At 37.4% G+C, this 13,537-nt stretch overlaps 2 protein-coding genes and 1 pseudogene across 2 annotated transcripts; 2 read left to right on the forward strand and 1 right to left on the reverse strand.

Moving 5' to 3' along the window:
• Window positions 1-342: 342 nt before the first annotated feature.
• Window positions 343-978, reverse strand: LOC137721924 (thaumatin-like protein; annotated as a pseudogene).
• A 3,106-nt stretch (window positions 979-4,084) lies between these two features.
• Window positions 4,085-7,049, forward strand: LOC137722434 (transcription factor MYB3R-3-like). Its single transcript, XM_068461437.1, has 7 exons — window positions 4,085-4,221; window positions 4,429-4,480; window positions 4,629-4,686; window positions 4,976-5,070; window positions 5,191-5,294; window positions 5,514-5,642; window positions 5,984-7,049. Exons 1-7 carry the CDS (start codon window positions 4,085-4,087, stop codon window positions 6,795-6,797), a joined length of 1,389 nt encoding a protein of 462 aa, XP_068317538.1. The 3' UTR covers window positions 6,798-7,049.
• A 1,180-nt stretch (window positions 7,050-8,229) lies between these two features.
• LOC137722435 (bifunctional UDP-glucose 4-epimerase and UDP-xylose 4-epimerase 1-like) lies at window positions 8,230-11,538 on the forward strand. The gene is made up of 9 exons (XM_068461439.1): window positions 8,230-8,564; window positions 9,013-9,062; window positions 9,142-9,277; window positions 9,617-9,718; window positions 9,827-10,054; window positions 10,303-10,384; window positions 10,535-10,617; window positions 10,712-10,803; window positions 10,969-11,538. The coding sequence occupies exons 1-9, from the start codon at window positions 8,370-8,372 to the stop codon at window positions 11,051-11,053; spliced, it is 1,053 nt and encodes a 350-aa protein (XP_068317540.1). The 5' UTR covers window positions 8,230-8,369; the 3' UTR covers window positions 11,054-11,538.
• Window positions 11,539-13,537: the final 1,999 nt, after the last annotated feature.

Here is a 13,537-nt window from a genome sequence, read left to right on the forward strand (position 1 = left end):
TTAAATTAGAATATTAAGAGACAAAATTCATTTTCCTTAGTGTGTTAGACAAACTTTTGTCGTGGATATACCTGGGTAATAGTGCTCTTTGCCCCTTGAACTTTCGACAGATGGTAATCAAGTCATTTCATCATATAGGAAACTAAAATGAAAAAAAAAAAAAAAAAAAAAAAAAAAAAAACTACTACCAATATAAAGGCCTCACACAACATGCGCACAAAACTGAATTTGCACCAAAGCCCTTAAATTTTCATTGCACTCAAAACCATTGCATACATAAAAACCTTTAATTACTACTTATTAGCGAACTCCATGTCTCACGAGATAGAGGAAAAACTAATTTCAAGGGCAAGTAAAGGTACTTTTTGGATTATCCTTGAGATAACTATAAGCATCCCTACACCGATCTATAAAATACTTTGGACAAATTTGTAGGTCCGTAGCTCCCAGAATCGCAACACTAGTCCGTTTTAAACACAATACAAGGGTTGTGACACCCACCTGGAGCCCTCAACTGATTTGGGCACTGCGTGTTAATATCTTGAGCACATTTGATACCCTTGTGTACCCATTTTCCGTCGGACTCAATTCCATCGTAAAATTGAAACCATCTACGAGTGAAATGTCAAAAAAGTCCATGTTGCCGAATTGGTTTAGGGCATACTTGACTAGGGTGTTTTGGGGTGAACCATAAGCTTTTCATTGTAGGAGTCATCCACAATCACTAGTTTGGCATTTTCCAGGACCTGAGTTATCGAAGGCGAAGTTGGTTCGGGCCTAATTAAATTTGCGTCATTGTTGTTCCCGGGTTCACGTTTAGGGTCCAAGTTTCTCCACAGTTGAGTTGCCTACCACTATTAGGCACTGCAGCTGCCCAGACGTGTAGGGGCAGTTGTTGTGGACAACAAAGCTTGCTGCTTGGGACAAGGTAAAGTAGAAAGAGATAAGAAGGAGAAGGAAGTATTGAATGGAACTCATTTTTGGGGTTTTAGTTTTCTAGTACCGTTTGATGTTGGGGATTTTAGGGGGTTTATATAGACTTCCAATATAATGAGTAGATAAGGGTGGTGCTTGTAGAAGCCTATATGCGTTCAAAGATGCTTCTCGTAGACTTCAAACTCTCCATATCGACTCAATGGTTGTTGGAAGTTCAGGTCAGCCATTACTCACAAGGTTTTATGTTTTGGTCATTCAACCATCTCAGGTCAACACACGGTATCAAAGCAGGTTATTCTTTCGACACGTCTTGTGTTCAATTTATCGACTCGAATTTACCTCCTTAAGTTGTGCTTTTGATAGTGAATGACTAGGCCTTCAAAATTAAAGTTCATCTGGCCCTAGTGAATGAATGTTAACCAAGCTCTTGAAAAGTTGTATTAGCTCCAGTATAATACTTGACCAGTTCCAAATGTAGGAATTGGTTTCTTGTGACACTGAGTGTGGCCACTCATAAGGGTGCATGTTGGAGAATAGGAGGTCGGCCTGGAGTATGATACTTTGGGCATGGAGAGGTTTCCCACCTTGTTCATTTCTCCCATGTCGGCAAGGATAACGCCCATATTTTTCTCTAGGCTGGCCTAGCCTTCTATTCTCATCTTTTCCGTCTACTAGCTCCTTCGGGGGAGTATAGATATATGAATACTTGGCAAAGGACGTGCTTAGCTAGGTAGAAAACAAAACTAAGTTGTATCTGTTTTCTACAAACGGTGCCAAACTGTTAACACTCAAAATTGGGAGGTCAACAAAAGACATGTATAGTCAACCTTTGATGGGGCTCGGTGACACACCCCGACTTGGAATGTCCACCTGGACTCTGAATCAAGCTATGTTGGCCGACACCAGGAGGGTAACAAAGCCATAAAGTTTAGCAATGTGGAAAATGTGAGTAAATTTAAACCTAAAAGTGCCTAAATGCAAGAGTGCGCATGTAAGCAGAAATGAACCCATTTCACATGTGATGTCAGAGTATAAGTTTAGTAAAATTAGAATAAGAATTATACCATCGCGAGTGGTCTCCTATACCAACATTTTGCCAAAGATCCTCGTTGACACAAAAGCTCTGCCCCTAAAACCTGGGCAGGCGAAGAATAAGGGTGAGTGGGCCTAAAAATAAAGTTTTGAAAAACTTTTTTGAAAATGTAATAACCCCTCGCCGTAAAATAAGTATAGTTTCCAAATATATATCTACATATAGCATGAAAACACTTACCATAAACATTAATACCTCAGAAATACAGTAAGTCATAATATTTCACATATAAAACATATAATATTGGGTGCTCATCGACATATGCTGGCATACAAGTTCATACAGAGATATTCTGATATGAACAGGACTGGGTGTAATAGTGATCTACGATCTAGTACTACAATCACGTGAAGACTGGCGCTATGCGCATCACATATGAGTCCTAATTGCCTATAGCAATCTAAGGAATGGCACCTACAATCTATCCAAAGTTAGCATATGGTACAATATGAACATACATGTGAAACCTAGCCCTGGTCTGGTCAAGTACAAACACCAATGTAACACACAATGAGCAGATAATGTAAATATGATCAAACAACTGTAAATCAATAATTCTAACCGACATAATATTATTCAATAAAATATTAATCATGGTTGTAAATAAAATCCCATGGTAGTATGCATACATGTGCATCCCGTAGGATTTAGGAAAATTTCGTAAATTCTGTCATTCCTCTAATTCTTATAAACGTTAGTCTAATCTAGGCATACATAGAAAATTCTTTAAAAAATATATAGGTGGAAACTAAATAAATATATAAAATTTAAAAGCAAAGACCTACTCACAAATCATGTTGTTAGGTCGAACCCACCTTGTGAAGTGAGGTGTTACAGAATTATTGGGCTCGGCACATTGAACGCCGAGTTGTTTATGATTGGATATTCGTAAGTAAGTTTTAGAGTTTGACATTATGACGGCCGAACCACATTCACCATCAAGACATACATCTCTTTGAGTATTTGTGTCCGTATAGCTTGGTAGTAGTTCGACATCCTTATACTCTTATGAATATAATCACCGTGACCGAACCCGGTGCCATCTATCCGTGAACTTCGCAAAATTAGCAGCCTTGTCTTCAAGCTCGAGAACCCGAAGGCTGAGACATGTTCCTTCCTCGGCCGCAGTTGCAAGATTAAGAAGTCAGTAGCGCTGAGCTAACGAGTTGGCACGCCCTGCACACAACCGAGGGACGTAGTTAGTTTATTAATTACTCGGCCTGCGTGCCACGTAGGCTTAGTAGTTTTTAGGGTCAACTAGTAGAAATATGATTTTTCATTAAAAGTGAAAATTTTGGTGTTTCATTAAAAGTGAAAATTTTGGTGTTTCGTTAAAACCCCTTTTTCATTTTCTCTACATACCCATATATAGCCCATAACTGTACAACGACCCATATCCAAATCAAGCGCCGAGAGCCCATCTCAAAACTTCCAACGCAATCTAACTTGCTCAAAACGCTACAATTTCAAACACAAAACGCTTACCGCTCGATTGATCCTCTGCTTCTTAAAGCTTCCAACGTAAGCTTCTTCATCTCCAAAACCGCTCAAATAAATACAAACCAACGCACTCACAGTCTCTGTCACTCAAAATCTCACTTCTCACTTCTTCTCCCACTGAGTGAGAACAACCGACTCCGTTCCACCGACTCACTGAGTCGCTCACTCGGAATCGAATGCTCTCGGCTTTCCCGCCAAATTCCTGCACTGCATTCCCACCGACGCTTACTCAGACGAGGTCAGTGATCTTTCTTGTTTCTGTTGTTTTTACAATTCGTGTAATTGAATCGGTGCTCTGTTTGGTTGGTGAGAAAATGCGGGAAAATTACGAGAAATGTTGTAAATTTCATACCCACTGTTAGTACTGAATTTCTGGAAATTGTGAAATCAATTTGGTGCTTTCGATTTTCCTTCAGTTATTTGGTTTTCTCAGGAACCAAACAGAATGTTGAATTGTATCGGATAATCAAAATTTCCACTTTACCTGATTTAGTGCTTGCTTTCTGCTTGCACTATGTTGAGTTTTCTCAGGAAATTTGATTTTTCCGAGAGATTATGACGAAAATCAATAGGAAGCATCCAGAGGATGCCGGTATCGGTTCACACGAGAAAATGGGTTTCCTTTTTCAAGCATTATATGAAGCTGAATACTGTTCAGATTCCCCCTTTCCGAAGCCAAGCTCAATTCACTGGTATATGGTTTCACATTTCATTTCAATTAACGTTTTTATTTGAAGGGGGAATATGTATGATAGATAGTGCATGATTCATCATATTGGAAAATGCGGGGAAATTAGGGTCCATTCCTTGGCTACGCATTATCGCAATTGAGTTCATTTTTTCTCCGGTACTCAAATTTTTCGGTCTGTGGTTTGACATTGCTCAATTTGTTGTATTAGGAGAACCACTGGTCCAACAAGACGGTCAGCAAAAAGCTGGACAGCGGAAGAGGTCAGTGATAGATATCTTAGTTTGCTAATTGATAGTAATTGTATGGTGGTTTAGTCTCAGTGCAGGTTTTCTTTATGTATCTTCTGCTAGAATTCGCAGCTTCTCAAAAGCTTATCTCTTTATTAATCAGTTGAACTTTGGTTGACAGGATAATCTTCTAGGAGAGTTAGTCACAAAGTTCAACAGGAGCAGTTGGAAGAAAATAGGTGGGCATGCCAATTTCTCCTGTTTGCTTTCGAAAATCAGCTTTTAGTTTCGTGCGAGTTGATAACAAATATGGTAACTAGTATAACTTTATGTCTGCACATGAATGTTTTGAGAGCTTAGGCATGGGATTCGTACTGATATAGGCTTCGGAGCATTGGTGGTGATGGATTCTAGACTTGTTTTGTGTACCTTGCATTGTTAGAATTTAAACATCACTTTCCATTTGAAGGTTAATTATAGAGGCAGGTTCTTCTTTTGTTCATTAAGATTATTTTCTTATTTCTGCAGCTGCAGGTCTCCCGGGGCGCACAGATATTCAGTGCCTGCAACGCTGGAAAAAGGTTTTAAATCCAGAAGTCGTCAAGGGAGCCTGGACAAAGGAGGTGCAAAAAGTTATTCTTGCATGTTTTTTTATCAATGCAGAACAATGTTTTGCTGCAGGGTAAACTGATATGTGACTGGTCCTTTCCCCTTTCTTATTTTTCTTTTTCTTTGGATTTCAGGAAGATGATTGCATTATCAAGCAAGTCGAAAAACATGGTGCCAAAAGATGGTCTGTTATAGCTAAGTTCCTACCAGGTCGAATAGGCAAACAATGCCGAGAAAGGTACATGACCATGATTTTTACTCGGTGTGTCAAACTGTTGGCATCAAATGGTTGACATCCTCTGTCTTCTGTAATTGTTAGCTTTCAATTATACTGTAACCCCTTCCCTTTAGTGCAGATAATATCGCTTGTTTAAAAAAAAAAAAAAAAATTGTACTTTAACCGTTCAGCTTTGCACTTACTGGTTTACAGATTAATGAAGATAATAACTATTTTCAGGTGGCACAATCACTTATGCCCGGCAATTAATAGAGATGCATGGACAAAAGACGAGGAGCAGATTATTGCTTACTACCATCAGTTGTACGGTAACAAGTGGGCAGAAATAGCAAGATTTCTACCGGGGAGGTATGCAATTGATAGTTGATAGAATTGAAGTTTTGTTTTGGATTTCTTATATATATTTGGTTAAACTATGGCTGGTTCGGAACATGAATATATCTGTGGTTTTTCGCCTGTCAGTTATGGTGTATGATGTAAATGGGGGAAAGTCTGGATTGCTCCTCTTTGATAGCGATTATTATACGACAAACTATTCTACTTCATTAATTGTTCAAATTCAGATTTCTGAAATGCATGTGTACTTTTTTGCTGCTGAAACAAAGCTCGGGAAAATACGCTATACAATGTTTATTTATAGATATTGGTTCCTTCTGTTGAATGCATCTCATATCCATTGAAATTGGCAGGACCGACAATGCAATTAAAAATTTCTGGAATTGCACGTTGAAGAGGAAATTCAATTCATACTCACCTAATGGCTGTGAAGTGGATATGCAATCTGATGTCTTAAGTGGTGAGGCAAGAACAGATCGTCTCGAGGTTGAAGAAGATGGACAGATTTCTGACTCTCTGGTCTCACTCAATCATCTAACGGAAACGCAGATTAGTGACAATACCTGTTCTACTGAGTTGACTCTTGGATTTTCTTACAGTCATGACATTTGTTCGGAATGGAAATCTGTCAAAGTGCAGAAGCGCAGGTCTACGGAGAGACGAGCAAGCAGTTTAGTAAATCCACAAATTGCCACTCCATTTGCTTTCATGGAGGCATCCACTTGTACCAAATCGAACTGCATTCCTCCTACTAGGCCACCTTGCTATTCGACTCCCCGAAGCCTTGCGCAGAACACCTCTGTTAGCAGTGGCAGTCCGGGGTCTAGATTGAAGAACTTAGCATTGAGTTTCAAAAACACTCCTTCCATCATAAGAAAGAAAAGCTCCAGAAGGACTGATCCTAATAACTTCCCTGATGTCAACAGCTCAAAGGCATGCTCCACGTTGAGTAGTACTAGTGACGGAGGAGGTACCAACAGCAGCGACTTTGCAAACGGGAAGTTTGGTTCATTTTCTTTCCGTCATAGGCCTCAAAATTCAGCGGCTGTTAAATCTCTAGGACGGCGCCTAGAACGCGAATTCGATGCAGAAAAGGATTCGGGTAGTGATCAACGTGGCCATGCACTCTCTGCATATGCGTCTCCAGATGTCGGTTTTGGTGCATAACCTGTTTTTTATTCTACCCGTATGTAATGGGAATTGGTCAAAGTGTAGTCATTGCAGACCTTTTACCAGGTTATCTGCAATTTCCATTGCCCAAAATGAAGGAATCCTTTTCTTTCACCTTATCTTGGATCTTAATAACTCTCATCACATTGAAGCCCTAGCATTTTTGCAAATTAATAGGCTCTTGCAAATCTTTCATTAGATCACAAGGTGGAGTCTCTCTCCTTCAAATTTCTCTTCTGTCCAACCTTCCTCTATTTAAACGATCACGATTAAACCATGTCAAAAATGAAAATTAATGAATCCAACTCATTGTGGTCCTAATAATGAAAAAACTCCGACTTATGACATTTGAACCATGATATGAAATGGGTTCAATAAAACTAGTAAAACATAAATAGAATTTCTAAAATAGTAAAAACTAAACAAGCGGTGCAATATGTGACTCGCCCAAGACAATATTTCAGGATGTGCAGTATCTCGTTGGACAACTACTATGTTGTCATCCCCACCCATTACTTATCTTCTAAGCAGTAACGAAGGATTAATTGAGATCAATTAATAAAATTAGACATACATAATTAAATAAATATTTAATTTTTTTTTATATAGTATATATATATATATATATATATGCAAGATAAATTAAGATTACAAAATATTTATTATGATAATAAAACTCTATTAGTTCAGTTTTAATTATTTAGAATCATCCTCATCCACTTCGAAAATATTTAATCATTTAGGATTATCATCATCCAATTCAAAAAGATTAAATATTATTTAATTATTTAAAATTATCCTCATCCAATTCGGAAAATATTTAATCATTTAGGATTATCGTCATCCAATTCAAAAAGATTAAATATTATTTAATTATTTAAAATTATCCTCATCCAATTCGAAAATATTTAATCATTTAGGATTATCATCATCCAATTCGAAAGGATTAAGATACCGGTATCGTATTCGACAAGTTAAGTTATTTTATTCGTTACAATCTCTACAAAAAAATATCGCTTTCAAAACAAAAAATAAAACAAAAATAGAAAATAAAAAACAAAAACCTCAACAAAAAGAAAATTACCGCACTGCACGTCAAATAGGGACCCGCAGGAGATGACGCAGTCCGACGCGTCCACCGCAATCCGGTCGCTCAGTCTCCCTACACCCCAATAGAAAGAGACCGTGTAGGCCACGCTCTCCACTGCGCGTGCAACGTCCAGTGACCGGCCCTAACAGAAAAGGGAAAATCGCGCCAAAGGAAACGAAGAAACAAACTTCCTTCTACTGCTGAAGAACTTCCCCTTTTGGGTTTTTCTGCAAATCATCGAAATCCGCGATTTCAATTATTTGATGCTTATCCGGATTTATCCTAATCCTCAAACAGCCGAATTCCATTTTTTATTATAAATAATTCAAATTCTGCACTCAGCAATCCAATTCGATACGCACTTCACTTTCTTATCCGGGTTCCCAAACAACCTCCTTGATTCGCTCTCAATCCGTTTCCATTTTTCAACTCTCTTTCTCTCTGCTTTCTTTCTCTGAGCCGCAGAAAGCAGAAGCAGCATGGGGTCTATGGAGCAGACGATTCTGGTGACCGGCGGCGCGGGGTTCATAGGGAGCCACACGGTGGTTCAGCTGCTCGAGGCGGGGTTTAGGGTTTCCGTCATTGATAATCTCGATAACTCCGTTGCTGAAGCTGTTGATCGCGTCAGGGACTTGGTCGGCCCCAAGCTCTCTCAGAAACTTCACTTTCAGCTGGTAATTCTAGCTTTGGATTACTCTGTTTGGTTGCCGAGAAAATTAGGGAAATGAAACGGAAAATAATTTTGAACTTTTTTGCTGTTCTGTTCTTGTTAGTGTGTTAGTGTCGGTTGGATGACGAGATCTCTTTTATGCTTAGTAGACTAGCTGCCTTAGCTTTGCATCGCTCCGTTTGGTTCCCAAGAAAATTAGGGAAATCAGGACTGGAGAAGGAAAATTTTGGCTTGTTAACTCTCTTTTTCTGATTTAGTCAACTGTTTAGGCTCGGTTGGATTATGACTGATCACTTTAGATATTAAAATGACAGAGCTAGAGAAAAATCAGCTTTTCTATCAATTTTCAGTGAACTTTTGCCCTGTTTGGTTCCTGAGAAAGCCTGTCAAACTGATTTCTTGGTTTCTTTGGTGTTATTCTCACTAATCAAATTGGCAATATCTGTGTGCAGGGTGATCTCAGAAATAAGGACGATTTGGAGAAGCTGTTTTCTCAAACGAAGTCAGTAATTTTTTTATTAGCATCTAAGTATGTCATTATAATGTTTAGGTATTGACATTTCTGCTGGATAACGTGACAGGTTTGATGCTGTAATCCACTTTGCTGGCCTAAAAGCTGTAGGAGAAAGCGTTGCACACCCGCACCGTTATTATGATAACAATTTGGTTGGAACTATTAATCTTTACGCGGTCATGGCGAAATACAATTGTAAAAAGGTTTGCTTCTGTTTTCTCAGTTCTGCAGTGGAGCCTCAAATTAGGTTGCGATATTTTGTTTCCCTTATGTTAGGATCAGTGTATAACCAACCACAAGAAACCAATGGAACTTGGATTCGTGTTTTAAATGCACGTTATGTCTGCATGTGAGTGCTAGATAGATAGATTGGCGACTGTTTTTTCGCAGTCTCTAGTGCCCTATAAAACTAAATAGAAGCAAGCACAAAATATATTACGAACAGAAGAGCACTGCGGTTTTGAATTATTGGCCTTGCCATTTAGAGTAAAGAAGCGCATGGTGTTTGCTAACCGGATGAATATGATGTTTTCTGAGTGTAGATGGTTTTTTCATCATCTGCAACTGTGTATGGACAACCTGAAAAAATTCCATGTGTTGAGGATTTCAACCTTGTAGCTTTGAATCCATATGGCCGTACCAAGGTATACACCATGTCTTTCTCCCGCAATTGTTGCATTCTCGTTTCGAGTTAAAACTGGCATAAAAGGGATGCAGCCTGTCTTCTCTAACATCAAATTTACTCTTACTAGCTTTTCCTTGAAGAAATTGCTCGAGATATGCATAATGCAGACCCAGATTGGCAAATTATTCTGCTGAGGTACTTCAATCCTGTCGGGGCTCATGAGAGTGGGAAAATTGGTGAAGATCCCAAAGGTATCCCAAACAACCTCATGCCGTACATACAGCAAGTAGCTGTTGGAAGATTGCCTGAGCTTAATGTCTTTGGTCATGATTATCCCACCAAGGATGGTACTGCGGTATGTAAAATCCATTAAGATTTTCCTTTCTTTAAGACAATTGGGCAGGAGTGGTAAGAATTCACTTAGTTGTTTATTGACCTCCATCTACTACGAGTCCTCTGTTTAATCGAGTTAGCTTGGTCTGCATATGTTCCACTCATAGCATCGTCTTTAATCATGCCGCTGATGCACAAATTTCTTGTTCACCATATGTAATCAGGTAAATCCTAATTACCAGTTTCATTTTACTTTTCATTTTTTAACAGATCCGAGACTACATCCATGTTATGGACTTAGCAGATGGTCATATTGCTGCCCTTCAGAAGCTTTTTACAACAGAGAATATAGGTGATTGATCTAAATTCAACATTTATTTATACGAAATATACTTGCTGTCCCCTGCTGGTAGTTTTTCATCAGCATCCCAAGTTTCTAAATCAATCTATCGTGTAAGTTTATTTGGAATTGGGGTGTTTTAAAGATAATTTCATGTCTTAGGTTGTGCTGTCTACAATCTCGGAACTGGACAAGGTACATCGGTGCTTGAAATGGTTTCTGGTTTCGAGAAAGCTTCTGGCAAGGTGATTGTTCGTCTCCTTCAAAATCTATCCCTTCTCGCTCTCACGCACACATTAAATGTGCGATACTGAAGTACTTCTCGATTGTGTGTACCAGAAAATTCCTATCAAACTATGTCCGAGGAGGCCAGGAGATGCTACTGCTGTTTATGCTTCAACAGAGAAAGCTGAAAGGGAACTCGGGTGGAAGTATGTACATTTCAATCTATTCGTTTTTCACATGTATTCTTCACGATTTTTTGTTGCCTGTACGATGCATCCCATTTGTATACATATAACTCATGTTGAACTAGGTTGACTATCTATCATCGTGGAACTGCATAATTCTCTCCGCTAATCTGATGTCGGTTTCAGGGCAAAATACGGAATAGAGGAGATGTGCAGGGACCAATGGAAGTGGGCAGTAAACAATCCTCACGGTTACAAGTCGAAGTATTGAAGGCGTTGGCATGTATATACGCGCGGCAGCACACCGAAGTTCAGTCCGAAATTGGACGGAAGAAGATCCTGCGCTTGATATGAATAATTTCCACACTGCCTAAAAGAAGTGTAGTTGGGAAACATCAACATATGTTTCTAAATCAATGTGTTCTTCCTTGTTTTTCTTTTTATTAGAGAGAAAAAAAAGGTAGTGGGAATAAATTCCTCTGGCAAAATATAGATATTATAAACATCGAAAAAGAAAAAGTTTTTTTTTTTTTTTTGGCAAAAGAAAAAGAAAAAGTTTAAATGGTAGGATTGTGATGGGTCAAAATCTCCTAGGAGAATTGGAGAAACGTACGGGTTTGGTAAAGTTTGAACAATTATTGAACGTTAGACTGAAGACCTTTATGTTTTTGTCATAGATTGAAGACAGTATTTTGTGTTGCAGGATTACGATACGTCAAAAATTCTATTACTTTAATTAAAAAAATGTATTTATGATTCTTTTCGAGTCATCATTCCGGAAAATCACTAGCGTAGACAAATGGAGGTTAGCATTGTGGAGCGAGGTTGACATACGGTACGATTGAAGAACATATTCATCATAAAAGTAAAGTTCTAATTTAGTTTCTGAACTATCATCAAATGAAAATTCAGTCCTTAAATTATTTTTCAGTAAATAAGTTCTTAAATTTATTAAAAATTACTAATTTCATTCCTACTGTTATATTCAAAGTTATTTTATCAAATTTTTTGTCAACTCACTTAACACATTTTAGAGAGTAATACTGTCATTTTCTTGTCTATAAGCTCTTAACATTTCATATAAGTTGCGAATTTAATTTTTAATTTACCCTCTAAAGTTAACTTCATACATTATTTCTTTATAATAAAATTACCCATCTACCCTCCAATGTGTATGTGTATCACATGCAAATAACGTAACTTAAATTGACGAAAAATTGAATAAAATAGTTTCGAATCTAATATTATGAATGTAATTGACAGATTTTTATAATTCAATAACTAATTTTTCTAAAACAAAAAAGAAAGTTTAAGGACTTAATTTTCACTCAAGTGATAATTTAGGGACTAAATTGGCAATTCATCCTAAAAGTAGATGTGTTTTGCTCACGCAATAGTGACTTTTGAGTTTTTGGTCTCAGTCAATAGTTGAATGCCTTTTTCTTTTTTTTATTTTGAAAAAAAATATATTACTAAACCGTAATACTAAATAGTTGGAATGCGGTTTTAATATGAAGAAAATATAAAACAAAAAGTTGCAGAATAATTCCATGTTTAATCAGAGGGACCTCTGGCCTCTTAATCAGTGGCTAATGTAATTTAAGTGGAGATTGAAAGTGAATTAGATGTTGTAGGGACCCAGAAAACATCATAAAAAGAAATTAAAAATATAATTTAAGAAACAAGGTTGAATTTAGAGGTGGCTACGTGTTACACTGTCTGTCTATTCTTCACAAACAAGTATGATTAATTAGGATTAGGATGTATTAGGATTAAGGATCCGATCTCTTGCGTCCTCTGCTATTCCGAGCAATACTTAGATAGGATTGGGTTTTATTTTAGGGATAGGATTGAACTGACAGGGATAGGTTACATAATTTATGTGTGGTTGGACCACATAATCCATCATAGTTTTTTATTTCAGATTTGTAACCAATCTATTCCGTGTTAAATTTTTCTCACCAAGCATAGACTGGGCTACAAGTCCAATTTAATTGGAAATCAATCATCTTATCCTGCCCACCAAACGGGGTCTTAGAGTATAGGCCTCATACTTTATATATTTCCAATCTTTGTTTATGATATTTGATCTGTTAGGAAGAATTGTCATCGTGCAATCATGTAATACAATTAGTCCACCTGTTATATCACAGGTGGATGACAATTTTATGATTTAGAATATAGTACTAATAACAAATTCATGTGTGTATGATTATGAATAGATTAATTATACTACGTGAACATATTTCACTAAACAAACAATAATTTTTATCTTCTTATTTATAGACATTTTTAATTTATTTGGGCATCTATGTTTGGTAGTTAGTCTCTAATAATTATTGTGTTTTCAAATGCTCACCTAATAAAACACATAAAAAACGATTTTAGGTGTTTATTGTTTTTTTTTTTTGGATATTGGACTGTAATTTTTATTACCAATAACACATAATTACAAGAGATAGGCTCGCATACAACGCAAACACAACAACAAAAGTAGACAACAAAACCAAGCCCAACATAAAACAGAACAAAAAAAAAAAAAAAAAAAAAAAAAAAAAACCAAAACCAAAACCAAACAGCTTGCATCTTCTACCGCAGCATCCTCCGTTGTTACCACCATATGAAGGACCTCCAGACTCGAACCAGTTGCCAGAAAGCAAGCCAAATCGAGCCCTTAAAGTGGCTAAAAAGAAGGCTTCAACAACTGCCAAAGTGCTAAAAAACCAGCATGGACAAAAGGAAAGAAAAGGAAAAC

The sequence above is a fragment of the Pyrus communis genome, chromosome 17 (assembly GCF_963583255.1).
Source record: "Pyrus communis chromosome 17, drPyrComm1.1, whole genome shotgun sequence".
Lineage (NCBI taxonomy): Eukaryota > Viridiplantae > Streptophyta > Magnoliopsida > Rosales > Rosaceae > Pyrus > Pyrus communis.

Coding starts and splice junctions, on each gene's coding strand:
- LOC137722434 (XM_068461437.1), top strand. CDS start 4,085: ATGACGAAAATCAATAGGAAGCATCCAGAGGATGCCGGTATCGGTTCA. Junction 4,222..4,428: donor AAGCCAAGCTCAATTCACTG/GTATATGGTTTC, acceptor TTGTTGTATTAG/GAGAACCACTGGTCCAACAA. Junction 5,295..5,513: donor GGCAAACAATGCCGAGAAAG/GTACATGACCAT, acceptor AACTATTTTCAG/GTGGCACAATCACTTATGCC.
- LOC137722435 (XM_068461439.1), top strand. CDS start 8,370: ATGGGGTCTATGGAGCAGACGATTCTGGTGACCGGCGGCGCGGGGTTC. Junction 10,385..10,534: donor TTTTACAACAGAGAATATAG/GTGATTGATCTA, acceptor TTCATGTCTTAG/GTTGTGCTGTCTACAATCTC. Junction 10,804..10,968: donor GAAAGGGAACTCGGGTGGAA/GTATGTACATTT, acceptor TGTCGGTTTCAG/GGCAAAATACGGAATAGAGG.